We start from the raw sequence: 13,993 nt of genomic DNA on the forward strand, positions 1-13,993 counted from the left end.
GAAATAGTATCTAAAATTTGGCAATGCCAAGCTTCCTCTCCTTTTAGATCTCTGCAAATAAAGCTTAGAATTTGATTGCAATCTTAATAATGTATTATAAATGTTATTTAAACCCTTATGAGAATGGTTCAAATGAAAAAGAGTATCAATCAAATCTGGTTGGTACCATGTTGTAAAGTTAGGCAGGAAACTGTTCAGAAAAACTGCTTTGATATCAGAGGAAGTTACTTCAATTTTACTCTGGAATTCAGCTCATTCTCCATGTTGAAATGAGATCAGGAGCAATGTGATTTTGGTGGAATCCAAACAGCTTGTAGATTTGTAGTTTTGCTGTATATGAATTGTGTGCAACTAAATCAGATAAAATCTTTCAGAAGGTATTACCATCAAATACTACTCCAGAAATCTTAGCACATTTTATTTGCACTTTTCCCTTTCATAAATGCAGGTACATGTGAGGCCAAGGATGAAACAAAATACTTGGCTGCAATTGTATCATTGTTTGAGATATTTCCTTTCTTTTTGACGATTTTTCATTATTCACATTGAGTTTTCAACTGGCATTTATAATGGAGGCCTTGAGAAATAAATAACTTTTTGGGTCCAGTAATTGCCAATGGGTTTAAATCCCAATGCAGTCTCTTTCAAATATGTTGATTATTATTCTCACTGGCTATAGGCATTCCTTTCTGAAAGGAAGATACTTGTAATTGTTGGAGATAAATTATCTCAGTCCCAGAATATTTCACCAGGAGATTCTCAGTACAGTATCCTTGGCCCAACAGTGATCATTTGCTGACAAAACCAAGATTTATAATGCTGATTACAAGTTGTTTAAAGTTATTTGCTGTTCTTTAGAAAGTCGCCTTTATAGAGTCAAGTATAGAAGTATACTGCATGGAAATAGGCCCTTGGGTCCAACTTGTCCATGCTGACCATGGTGCCTTCCTGAGCTTGTCCCATTTTCCTATATTAGGCACAAATCACTTGAAACTATTCCTATCCATGAATCCAAATGCTTTTTTAATACATTGCAAATATATTGGTCTCCAGCAATTTTTCTGTCAGCTTGTTCCATAAACCTAGCATCCTCTATAAAAAGTCTGCCCCTCAAATTCCTTTCAAAGCTTTCCCACTGATTCCTCTAAATCTGTGCCCTCTACCAGCGTAACCAAGGATAGCAGGAACATAGGAACTCTACTATGTGCAAATTACATTGCCAGATTCACCTTTCTACTGATGTGATAATAAAACACATTTCTTCATTCAGCTGGGAATTTTTCTGGTAGAGTTTTTGGTTCATCAGCTTTGTGAGAGTACCCCAAACAGAAGAACTGGGGTGATTCAAGAAATTAGCCTAACGCCACTTTCTCAAGGGCTTTTTTGAATGGGTGATGGACGTAAATGTTTTTTAAATAATTGTAATGTTGTTCCTTGTGAAACAATCGTGGACGGAAAATGCAAAATAAAACACTTCAAACTAGAAATTACATTATAAACTGCAATCTGCCGGTTCATAAATTAATAGTAACAGACCCCCATTTTTCCTTTTGTGATAGGACAATAAAGTCTGTTGACAAACATCATGATCATCAAACGAATGACCACAAACAGTGTCCGCCTGGGTTAACCCTCTGAAGGTAAGTGTTGGTCTCTGCACGGGGTGAAACATTCTGCTGGGTTTCAGTAATTTCACAAGTGTACAATACTAAATTACATTACCAGTCATAAATCTGTTGCTTTTTATCAGAGAAACTAAAATGTGGAGTTGGTTAAAACAGAACATATCCTTCATAACAGTTATGCTGGTTATTAAAAAGATGATTTTCTTTGCACAACTGGATCTTGTAATTTTCTTTTCGAAGGTAAATGTAGAAAAAATGCTGTTGGCAGTAACATGTAGTCTAGAACATAAATGACTGATTAATAAAGTTAATGCACGGCATAATGGGAAATTGGAAGGTAGCTTCAAACCAGAATCTAATTAAAATTGTACATAAAAGATGATGGAAATTTTGAATATGAAACAGACTGGAATATTTTAAATATAGAAGAATAGAATATTTAAAATCATGAACTTGAGCCTTGTAGAACAATGAAGTGACAAAAATGAGATTGGGTTGAGCACTGAGATGATGAGCCATTTGGTTTAGCTGATGACAATGCCCCAGGTTGACAACGGAAGTCCTATTGAATGAATGGTGTTAATGCCAAGGATGATGGAAAAAAAAATTCTTCATCTTCCTAATGTTACCTTGAGGAAGTGTCAGTTTGTGCAATCTGTCTGACAATTAAGTATTCTGGTAGCATGGAGGAAATGATGCAGAGATAGAACTGGGCACCATCAACATACTTTGTTAACTGACTTGCTGCTTGATCACATTTTTAAGACATAAATATTTTGTGTCTTTAAAACTGGGTCATGCCAAGTTAATCAATAGTCAAATTTTTCTACAAGAAATCTGTGGCGCTCTGCCTCTTCACAGCCCAGCTTGTCTCAGATTTCCATGCAAACTCAATCAAGTTGGATAGCAGCTCTAATGGGAACAGGACTGATGAAACAGAAGGCTGGGTGATGAATGAGATAGCACATATGGATGCTAACTCTAGCAGGAGACAACTGTACGATGAAGATTAAAAAGAGGGATATCAAGTGTATCTTGAGAACCAATTTCTAGTGTTGTTCATCAACACATGGGATCATGGAGAGGTCCATGGTGTAGAATATTGGGAGTCAAATCCTTGTATCATTTAAGAACCAATGTAGGTGAAGTCAACATTCTAAATTTGTGTTGAATGAGTCTTAAAAAGAGATTTTGAATGTTACAAATGTGAGACAAATTATATCTTAAAAATTCAACTAAGGGAACTGGAACAAAACCAGCATATATTGCCCATGCCAAATTTTCCTTGGTTGTAGGAGCTAATTTCTTGAACTGCTGCAAACCTTCTTATGAAGATGCTCCCACAGTTCTGTTGGGGGTAAGCATTCCAGGATTTGAACCCCACAATGATGCAGGAATGGTGATATACTTCCCAGCCCAGAAAATTTGCAACTGGGGTGACAGTCGTGGACTGCATTTGTCAAGTGTTCATCTAGGCTAGAAATCCTTGTTCTATTTAATGGTAGAAATCCAGGATTTGGGAGGTCCTGCTTGTGTAGCCATTGAATGAACAAGTACCTTTGCAATGGGGATTGCAGCAGTCCAATGATGGAGAGAATGAATATTTAGAGTGATGTACATGATACCAATCAAGTGGGCTGCTCTGCTCATGATAGTATTGGACCAAACAACTGGAGAGTATTTAATTAAATTCCTGACTTGATTCTTTCTTGATGGTGCAAAGGCTTTCGAGGTCAGGAAATAGGTCAGGTGTTTCAGGATTCCAAACTTCTGGCCTGCTTCATAAGCTCAATATTATTTTATAATTCAATTTCCGGTCAATCCTGATGCCCAGGATGTTGATGGTGATAAGCGAGAAGAGCGGGAGTTTGATTGAGCGAGAGAGCAGGAGTTTGAGTGAGAGCTCAAGCGAGAGGAGCGGAGTTCAAGTGAGAGCACAAGTGAGAGGAGTGGGAGGTGAGGGTGAGGCTCAATTTTTGATCTTTTAGTAATTAGATTATTAGAATAAGAATTAAAAGTAGATTAAGGTTTGCTAGTGATGTATCACAAATAAGAATTAAAAATAGAATAAGATTTGCTAGTAGTGTATCACAAATTTCAGTGATCTCCTGGAGCTCTGCTTGATTTCCATTAGGGAGTTGGGGAGGAATTTTCCAAAGTTTTTCCTGAAATTGGCCAAAACAGGTTTTTTCTTTGGTTTTTTGCCTTCCCCAGGAGCCACATTACTAGCATATTAGGGCAGAGAGTGGTAGTATATCCAAAAGGAGCAGTAGTGTTAGATAGAGAGAAATAGAGATAGAAAGAGTTAGTTAGAGAGAGAAAGTGAGAGAGTTAGAGTGTGGATATGGCAGCCAAGGCAGGGGAATGCTCCTCTTGCAGGATGTGGATTGTCAGGGAAACCAGCATTATCCCTGATTGCTTCATCTACGAGACATGCATCCAACTGCAGCTCCTGAAAAACCGAGTTAAGGAGTTGGATGAACTCCGGAATATTCGGAAGGCAGAGGGGGTGATTGATAGAAGTTATAGGGATATCATTCACACCTGGGAGGCAGGAAGAGGGCAGATGGGTAACAGTCAGGATAGGGAAAGGGAACAGGCAGGCAGTGCAGGCACTCCTATGGATGTGCCCCTGAATGACAAGTATACCATTTTGGATACTGTTGAGGGGGGTGGGCGACCTATCAACCACAAGCCACAATGATCAGTCTCTGGCAAGGTATGTGGTCCAGTGGCTAAAAAGGAAAGGGAGGAGAAGAGGTGAGCTGTAGTGATAGGTGATTCCATAGTTAGGGGGACAGGTAAGATGTTCTGTGGAGAAGATCAGGTATCCCAAATGGTATGTTGCCTCTCTGGTCCCAGGGTTCAAGATATCTCAGACTGAGTTCACGGCACTCTCAGGAGGGTGGGTGAGCAGTCAGATGTCGTGGTCCATAAAGGGACCAGTGATGTGGATAGGAAGGGTGAGGAGGTCTGGAAAAGAGATTTGAGGGAGTTAGGCACAAGGTTGAAAGAAAGAACCTCCAGGGTAATGATCTCAAGATTTTTAACCTGTGCCACGTACTGGTGAGGTTAGAAAAAGGAGAATAATGTAGCTTAACATGTGGCTAAAGACATGGTGTAGGTGGGAGGGCTTTAGGTTTCTAGATTGTTGAGCTCTCTTCCGGGGAAGATGGGAGCTGTTCCAATGAAATGGTTTGCATCTGAACTGGAAGGGGACAAATATCCTTGTGGGGAGATTTGCTAGTGCTGCTCTAGTGGCTTTAAACTAGATTTTCAGGGGAAGGGGAACCAGAATGTTAGAGCAGATTGTGAAGTGGAGGAGGATAACGGTCATGGAAGAACTGCATGTATAGACAGAAATCAAAGGTTTGTACGTGATAGGAATGTTCTCATGTGTATTTATTTCAATGCAAGGAGTATTGTCGTGGTATTGAGCTCCCTTTTGTCGCATTATATTTTTGATGTGAAATATAGTTATCTCTATGATGAATTTAGGGCATGGATAGGCACGTGGGATTACAATGTTATTGCTGTTAGTGAGATATGATTGCAGGGGGAGCTGGACTGGCAGCTCAGTGTTCCAGGGTCCCATTATTTTAGATGTGATAGAAGGGGAGGGATGAAAGGGGGAGGAGTGGCATTGCTAGTCAAGGAAAATATCACAGCTGTGTTTAGAGGGAATTCCCCAGAGGGCTAGTCTACAGAGGCCATGATAGTGGAGCTGAGGAATGGAAAGGTATGATCATATTGATAGAGTTGTATCTTAGCCTGTCCAATAGCCAGAGAGATTGGAGGAGCAAATCTGTAGAAAGATAGCAGACCAATGTAAGAAATAGAAAGTTGTAATAGTAGGAGATTTTAACTTTCCCCATATCGACTGGGTTTCCCATACTGTGAAAGGGCTGGATGGCTTGGAGTTTGTCAAATGTGTCCAGGAAAGTTTTCCAAATCAATATTTAGAGGTACCAACAAGAGGATGTAGTACCTGATCTCTTGTTAGGGAACCAGACAGGTCAATTGACAGAAGTATGTGTAGGTGAACATTTTGCATCCAGTAACTATAATGTCATTAATTTCAAGTTAATTATGGATAAGGATAGGCCTGGTCCTTGAGTGGAGATTCTAAACTGGAGAAAGGCCAATTTTGTGGAAATAAGAAAGAATCTAGAATGAATGGATTGGAATAAGTTGTTTTTTGGTAAGGATGTGTTCAGAAAATGGAAAGCCTTCAAAGATGAAATGTTGAGAGTGCAGAGTTTGCATGTTACTGTCAGGATTAAAGGCAAAGTTAACAGGCATAGGGAACCTTGGTTTTCAAGGGATATTGGTAATCTGGTAACGAAGAAAAGAGAGGCGTAGGCAACAAGGGTGAATGAGGTACTAAAAGAAAATGGAAAATGTAAGAAAATACTTAAGAATGAAAACAGGAAGGAAAAATGAAGACACGAGGTTGCTTAGTCAAATAATGTTAAGGTAAACCCAAAGGGTTTCTACAAGTATGCTAAAAGGATAGAAAGGGACAAAGTAGGTCCCTTGGAAGATCAGAATGGTCATCCACGTGTGGAGCCTTAATAAGATGAAGGAGATTTTAAACAATTTTTGTGCATCAATATTTACTCAGGAATCTGGGATAGTGTACAAGGAAGAAAGGGAAACAAGCAGTACTGGATGGAACATATAGAGATTAAAGAGAAGGAGGTGCTTGCTGCCTTACAGTGAATAAAAGTAGATAAATCTCCCAGGCCTGACAGGACATTCCCTTGGACCTTGAGGAAGTCAAATGTAGAAATTGCTGGGGCCCTGGCAGAAATATTTAATGTCCTTAGTCATGAGTGAGGTGCTGGAGGGTTGCAGGGTAGCTCATGTTATTCCATTGTTTAAAAAAGGCTCCAAAAGTAAACCATGAAATTACAGGCTGGTGAGCGTGACATCAGTAGTAGATAAATTATTGGAGGACGTTCTGAGAGATTGGGTATACAAGTATTTGGACAGCCAAGGGCTGATTAAGGATAGTCATGGTAGGTCATGTTTAACAAATCTTATAGAGTTTTTTGAGAAAGTTACCAAGAAAGTAGATGAAGATAAGGCTGTGGATGTTGTCTACATGGACTTTAGTAAGGCACTTGACAAGTTCCCACATGGGACATTAGTTCAGAAGGTTCAGACACTAGGTATCCATGGAGCGATTGTAAAATGGGTTCGAAATTGACTGAGTGGGAGAAGACAGAGAGTGGTACTGGACGATTGCTTCTCAGACTGGAGACCTGTGATTAGTGGTGTGCCTCAGGGATCATTCCTGGGACCATTGTTGTTTGTTGTCTATATCAATATTCTGGATGTTAATGTGATAAATTGGATCAGCAAGTTTGTTGATAGGAGATATTGTGGACATTGAGGAACATTTTCAAAGCTTGCAGAGGGATCTGGACTAACTGGAAAATGGGCCAGAAGATGGCAGATGGAATAATGCAGACAAGTGTGAGATATTACATTTTTGAAGGACAAACCAAGGTGAGACATACACAGTAAATGGTAGGGCACTGAGGAGTGTGAAGGAACAAAGGGATCTAGGAATACAGGTATATAACTCCCTGAAAGTGGCTTCACAGATGGATGGGATTGTGAAGAAATCTTTTGGCATCTTGGCATTCATAAATCAAAGTATTGAGTACAGGAGTTGGGATGTTATGATGAGGTGTATAAGACATTGGTGAGGCCAAATTTGGTGTATTGTGTGCAGTTTTGGTCACTTAACTACAGGAAAGATATCAGTAAGATAGAAAGAGTGCAGAAAAGATTTACTAGGATGTTGCCCAAACTTCAGTTACAGGGAAAGGTTAAACAGATTAGGACTTTATTCCTTGGAACATAGAAGAATGAGGGGAGATTTTATAGAGGTTTACAAAATTATGAGAAGTATAGACAGAGTTAATGTGAGTAGGCTCCACTTAGAGTAGGAGAGATAAATACAAGAGGACATGGCTTTAAGGCGAAAGGGGAAAAGTTTAGGGGGAACTTCTTCCCTCAGAGAATGGTGGGAGTGTGGAATGAGTTGCCAACTGATGTGGCAAATGTGGGCTCATTCTTAAGTTTCAAGAATAAATTGAATAGATACATGGATGGGAGAGGTCTGGAGGGTTATGGACTGGGTGCAGGTCAGTGGGACTAGCGGAATGATGTTTTGAAACAGACTAGAAGGGCCAAATGGCCTGTCTTCTTTGCTGTAGTGTTCTATGAAAGTAATGAAAATCCTCCAATGTTTTGCCAGCCTAATCACGAGTAAACATCTCCAATCTACTGTTACCCACTTTTCTTAACTTCTCTGAGCTCACAAGAAATGTACTATTGGCTCTTCATCTCTTTCCTTTTAAGCCAACCTTCCAGATTTATTTTATATGTCAAAAATTTTATTTGCAATTCAGTAATAATTTATAGCTGACAAGTTCTCTGGAGTCGCTGCTTGACTTTATGCTGTTGGTATTCTTCTGTTTTGCAGGATGACCTTTGATTTATTTTCAATATTGTAAACTTTTGTCACAAGTTAAAATATACTATATTTACTGTAAAAGTTTCTCGGATAAATTAATATTTTGAAAAAATATGAGCAATTATGGACTTTGTCCTGGATTTTTCAGACTAAATTTCCCACTACATAAACTTAGTAAAAGATACAGCTGGAATGGATTTTTAACCTGTGCTCTATTAGTTATTGTAAGATGGCAGTTTAAAGGAGCTTCTGTTTGGGGATGTCATGCATCACTGATAACAAATCAGAAGAAAAATGCAGAGTTTTTAAGTTATGTTTTAAATATTTTGCAGACAACTGTAGTTTAGAACATACACATGGATGAATTTAGAAGTTCAAATATTGTAAACACCAAACAAATATTATCTTAGACATGAAAATACTGTAATATTTAACAATGATTTTTGAGAGTCTATAAGGAGATAAAAAATACAGACTATGAAGAGTTAAAAGTAAGACTTAATAAAGTGTACTGAGGTCAATTGGGTGTAATTGGGCAGCATGGACTCATGGACTGAAAGGGCTGTTACTGTGCTGTATGACTAAATTTAAAAACATTTTTAAAGATATATATGCTTAGTATACCATTCTTTGGCTTGGCTTCACGGATGAAGATTTATGGAGGGGTAATGTCCACGTCAGCTGCAGGCTCGTTTGTGGCTGACAAATCTGATGCAGGACAGGCAGACACGGTTGCAGCGGTTGCAAGGGAAAATTGGTTGGTTGGGGTTGTGTGTTGGGTTTTTCCACCTTTGTCTTTTGTCAGTGAGGTGGGCTCTGCGGTCTTCTTCAACGGAGGTTGCTGCCCGCCGAACTGTGAGGCACCAAGAAGCACGGTTTGAGGCGATATCAGCCCACTGGCGATGGTCAATGTGGCAGGCACCAAGAGATTTCTTTAGGCAGTCCTTGTACCTCTTCTTTGGTGCACCTCTGTCTCGGTGGCCAGTGGAGAGCTCGCCATATAACACGATCTTGGGAAGGCGATGGTCCTCCATTCTGGAGACGTGACCTACCCAGCGCAGTTTGATCTTCAGCAGCGTGGATTCGATGCTGTCGACCTCTGCCATCTCGAGTACTTCGATGTTGGAGATGAAGTCGCTCCAATGAATGTTGAGGATGGAGTGGAGACAACACTGGTGGAAGCGTTCTAGGAGCCGTAGGTGATGCCGGTAAAGGACCCATGATTCGGAGCCGAACAGGAGTGTGGGTATGACAACGGTTCTGTATACGCTAATCTTTGTGAGGTTTTTCAATTGGTTGTTTTTCCAGTCTCTTTTGTGTAGTCTTCCAAAGGTGCTATTTGCCTTGGCGAGTCTGTTGTCTATCTCGTTATCGATCCTTTCATCCGATGAAATGGTGAAGCCGAGATAGGTAAACTGGTTGACCGTTTTGAGTTTTGTGTGCCCGATGGAGATGTGGAGGGGCTGATAGTCATGGTGGGGAGCTGGCTGATGGAGGACCTCAGTTTTCTTCAGGCTGACTTCTGTTTCCGCAAAACAGGACGTCAAGCACTGAAGAGCTGGCTCTGAATGGGCAACTAAAGCGGCATCGTCTGCAAAGAGTAGTTCACGGACAAGTTGCTCTTGTGTCTTGGTGTGAGCTTGCAGGCTCCTCAGATTGAAGAAACTGCCATCCGTGCGGTACCGGATGTAAACAGCGTCTTCGTTGTTGAGGTCTTTCATGGCTTGTTTCAGCATCATGCTGAAGAAGATTAAAAAGAGGGTTGGTGCGAGATCGCAGCCTTGCTTCACTCCATTGTTAATGGAGAAGGGTTCAGAGAGCTCATTGCTGTATCTGACCCGACCTTGTTGGTTTTCGTGCAGTTGGATAACCATGTTGAGGAACTTTGGGGGGCATCCGAGGCGCTCTAGTATTTGCCAAAGCCCTTTCCTACTCACAGTGTCAAAGGCTTTGGTGAGGTCAACAAAGGTGATGTAGAGTCCTTTGTTTTGTTCTCTGCACTTTTCTTGGAACTGTCTGAGGGCAAAGACCATGTCAGTAGTTCCTCTGTTTGCGCGAAAGACGCACTGTGAATCTGGGAGAACATTTTTGGCGACACTAGGTATTATTCTATTTAGAAGAATCCTAGCAAAGATTTTGCCTGCAATGGAGAGCAGCGTGATTCCCCTGTAGTTTGAGCAATCTGATTTCTCACCTTTGTTTTTGTACAGGGTGATGATGATGGCATCACGAAGGTCCTGAGGCAGCTTTCCTTGGTCCCAGCAGAGCTTGAAAAACTCATGCAGTTTGGCATGCAGAGTTTTGCTGCCAGCTTTCCAGACCTCTGGGGGGAATCCATCCATACCTGCTGCTTTGCCACTTTTCAGTTGTTCAATTGCCTTGTATGTCTCTTCCCGGATGAGGACCTCATCCAGCTCTAGCCTTAAGGGCTGCTGAGGGAGCTGGAGCAGGGCGGATTCTTGGACTGAGCAGTTGGCACTGAAAAGAGATTGGAAGTGTTCTGACCATCAGTTGAGGATGGAGATCTTGTCGCTGAGGAGGTCTTTGCCGTCTGAGCTGTGCAGCGGGCTTTGGACTTGGGGTGAGGGGCCATACACAGCCTTTAGAGCCTTGTAAAAACTCCTGAAGTCGCCAATGTCCGCGTTGAGCTGGGTTCATTTGGTGAGGCTAGTCCACCACTCATTTTGGATCTCCCGGAGTTTGCGCTGAAGATGGCTGCATGCGCGACGGAAGGCTCGTTTCTTCTCTGGCCAGAATGGCTTTGCAAGGTGAGCCTGCTGGGCAGCTCGCTTCTTTGCCAGCAGCTCCTGGATTTCCTGGTTGTTTTCGTCAAACCAGTCCTTGTTTTTCCTGGAGGAGAAGCCCAGTACCTCTTCAGTGGATTGCAGTATGGCAGTCTTCAGCTGATCCCAGAGGGTTTCAGGGGATGAGTCCGTGAGGCGGATTGCATCCTCAAGCTTTGCTTTGAGGTTTGCCTGGAAGAAAAGGACAAGTTCTACTCTGAACTGCGCAACCTCATTCAACGCACCCCTACAGCCGACAAGGTTGTCATCCTTGGCGACTTGAACGCTCGCATCGGCAAAGACTCAGAAACCTGGCCATGAACCCTGGGCAAGCATGGTGTCGGCAATTGCAACGACAACGGGCGCCTCATGTTGGAGCTCTGCGCAGAACAGCGGCTTGTCATTTCAAACACCCTTTTTCAGCAAAGGGACTGCCTGAAGACTACCTGGATGCATCCCCAATCCAAACACTGGCACCTCCTGGACTACGTCCTGGTGCGAGAAAGAGACAAACGAGATATGCTTCACACCAGGGTCATGCCCAGCGCGGAATGCCACATTGACCACCGGCTTGTTCGCTGCAAGCTTAACCTTCACTTCAAGCCAAAGTCCAGGAACAGTAAAGCCCCAGTAAGAGGTTCACACCATTAGAAACTCATTTAAACATCACACAATTAAAGCATAACATTTGAAGAGATTACCAGTTTGTGTAGTTTGCTATTCTCATGAAATTGTCATCAGTTAACTGACTTCTGTAGATTATGGTTGAGTAAACTGCATTAGTACATTCAGTGGAGAAGCAAAGCATGACTGGAACAACCACGTCTGCTTTTCTCTGTCTATAATACATATGCATACTTCAGAGTTTGTTGCTGTTCTTTATTATAATGGTGAGTAGTTGCAGTATCACCAGTATTTCTCACTTCAAATTATAGACATTTGTTTCTGTTAATGTTTCCTGACTTGCAGAGGATTCATAACCCATATAATTTGAAAAAAGCTATAGTAATTCCTTTTGAAGACAGTTTCAAACAGAATTGAGTTGTAAGTGATTAATAAAAGTTTTGTCTGTATGGCTGGACTAATCATTCAGTTTTGATTTGAATAATACAACACCTGATGCAGACACTAACACATTTAGGCAGGGCAGATGCAAAGCATGGGGACCAATTTAAGCGGTACCATAATAAAAGGGCAAGGGGAGGACAACAAAGGACTGCAAAAGGCCTGGCAACTCATTAGCAATTTCTGCTAATGAAGGATGACAGGCAAATGTGAGAAGAAAGGAAATTGAGAATCCACCTATATGAGATTAAAATATCTCAGGGACCAATTCCTCTTTTTATACTTGCAGAGATTTTGTACTTCATGAAATGATTGTTTGGGGGGGGGGGGGGGGTTTCTTTGCGCCAATCCATGATACCAATCACAATGGTTTATAATGCAATCTGCTCAAATGAATGGTGTTGTACTATGCGTCATCTGTGCATTCTGTTGTCTGTGTTGCACAAAGATGCCACTGCAGCAAATAGCATCATGATGTACTTGTCTGTAGACCCTGATAATTGATTTAAATCAGCTCTACATGGTTAATAATAGTTGCATGATCCACCTGGAATGTCAAGCTGATTTTGGATTCAATTTTAACATCTGCTGCAGACTCCACACCTTCACAAGGAAATGTGCCAACATTCAGATAAGGTTGATGCAGGCTCAGCAGATATGCTTTAAAAACATGACTAGTTCTCAATAGACTGCTTCTAAAGGGATATACAATATTACACCTGGTGATGGTGGTACTGCATCTGTCAAAATGAGTTACTTTCATCTCTGTCCACTTATGCAGGTGGACATGAACTTGGAGTTGAGCATGATGAAGGACCTTCGAAACAAAGTGACCTGGTTGGAAGTTATCCTCATTTCTCCCTTTTTCAAAAATGGAATCTGTAGAAAAATCAATAACAAGCAAATTCTGGCAAAATAATACTCCGAAATTTCCACAAAAATATCCAGAGTTCTAAATGGAAATTGAATCACTGGGAAAAAAAATAAGTTTACTCTTGCCCTTTATTGAAAGAAATGGGTTGATTTTAAAGATAATGAAAATGAGTTTATTGTCACTTGCATGTTGCAAATTCACATGCACCAAAACTCTGACTTGCTGCAGCTGAACAGGTATTTTGTAAATAAAACAACTGCAATGGTATACATAATGGGATTAAGAAGAGAGAGCATACAAAAAAAGATAGCGCGGTAATAAATATTTTCCGTTAAGCTGGTGCAAAAAAAAGTGACTTTGCAATTGTGCAGTCAGTCCTTTTGTGGTGTCGGAGCTGATAGTTGTGTAAAAGAAACTGTTCTTGAAACCTGTGGTTGATCTACCAAATGTGGAGGGGATAGGCCAGTGTAAATGCTGAAGAATGTAAACAAAGTGGTGCTTTGTGTGTAATTATTGGTGGAGAACAGCTGAGAAACTACCAGCGGAATCAGCCAGTCAGCCTGGAACTTTATCATTCTGCAGGAATCCCAAATTTACAGGCTAGACACTAGACTATGTCCTTTTTTTAAGCCTTTTCTATTGTTTTTAAATGGGTTGGCATTTTCATTATTTTATTGTTGTTTATTTGGTTTAATGAATGTTGAAATTTTCAGGCAAACCTGACCTTCAATTCAGCCTGAAGTCAAGGCAGAAAGATTTGTTTTAGCCTGTCCACAGAATTTTCAATCAAAACGCATACAAACATAAGCTAATTGAAGCAAGGCCACTTATTATTTGAGCTTGTCCCGCCATTCAATATCATCACAGCCGAAGCACTATTTTAATACTGGTTTCCTGCTCTCTCCCCATACACATTGATGCTTTTTGTACCTAGAAAGGTACAAATACATTTACAAGTGAAAACATTTCTCCTCATTTCAGTCCTACAAGTTTTAATCCATCTAAGATTGATGCATCCAGTTTTAGAGTACAAGATTTTTTTTCCCAACAATTAAGAATTTAAACATGTTTGATGCCTCTTCCAGCTAGTACGGAAATACACCAAAATCATTCTACATGGAAAGATGATAAGTAACACTGTTATAAGGCAGATGCA

The 13,993-nt window shown here is 40.9% G+C and overlaps 1 protein-coding gene across 8 annotated transcripts in view; it reads left to right on the forward strand.

Moving 5' to 3' along the window:
* saxo4 (stabilizer of axonemal microtubules 4) overlaps positions 1-13,993 on the forward strand; it is a 331,023-nt gene that overhangs the window by 283,995 nt on the left and 33,035 nt on the right. For all 8 annotated transcript variants that reach the window (XM_069898947.1, XM_069898922.1, XM_069898913.1 and 5 more), the window contains one exon: positions 1,560-1,640. In XM_069898947.1, the coding sequence (XP_069755048.1) occupies positions 1,560-1,638 (79 nt within the window). In that variant the 3' untranslated portion in view covers positions 1,639-1,640. The remainder of the gene's footprint in view (positions 1-1,559; positions 1,641-13,993) is intronic.

Source organism: Narcine bancroftii, chromosome 1, assembly GCF_036971445.1.
Source record: "Narcine bancroftii isolate sNarBan1 chromosome 1, sNarBan1.hap1, whole genome shotgun sequence".
In the NCBI taxonomy this organism is placed as follows: Eukaryota; Metazoa; Chordata; class Chondrichthyes; order Torpediniformes; family Narcinidae; genus Narcine; species Narcine bancroftii.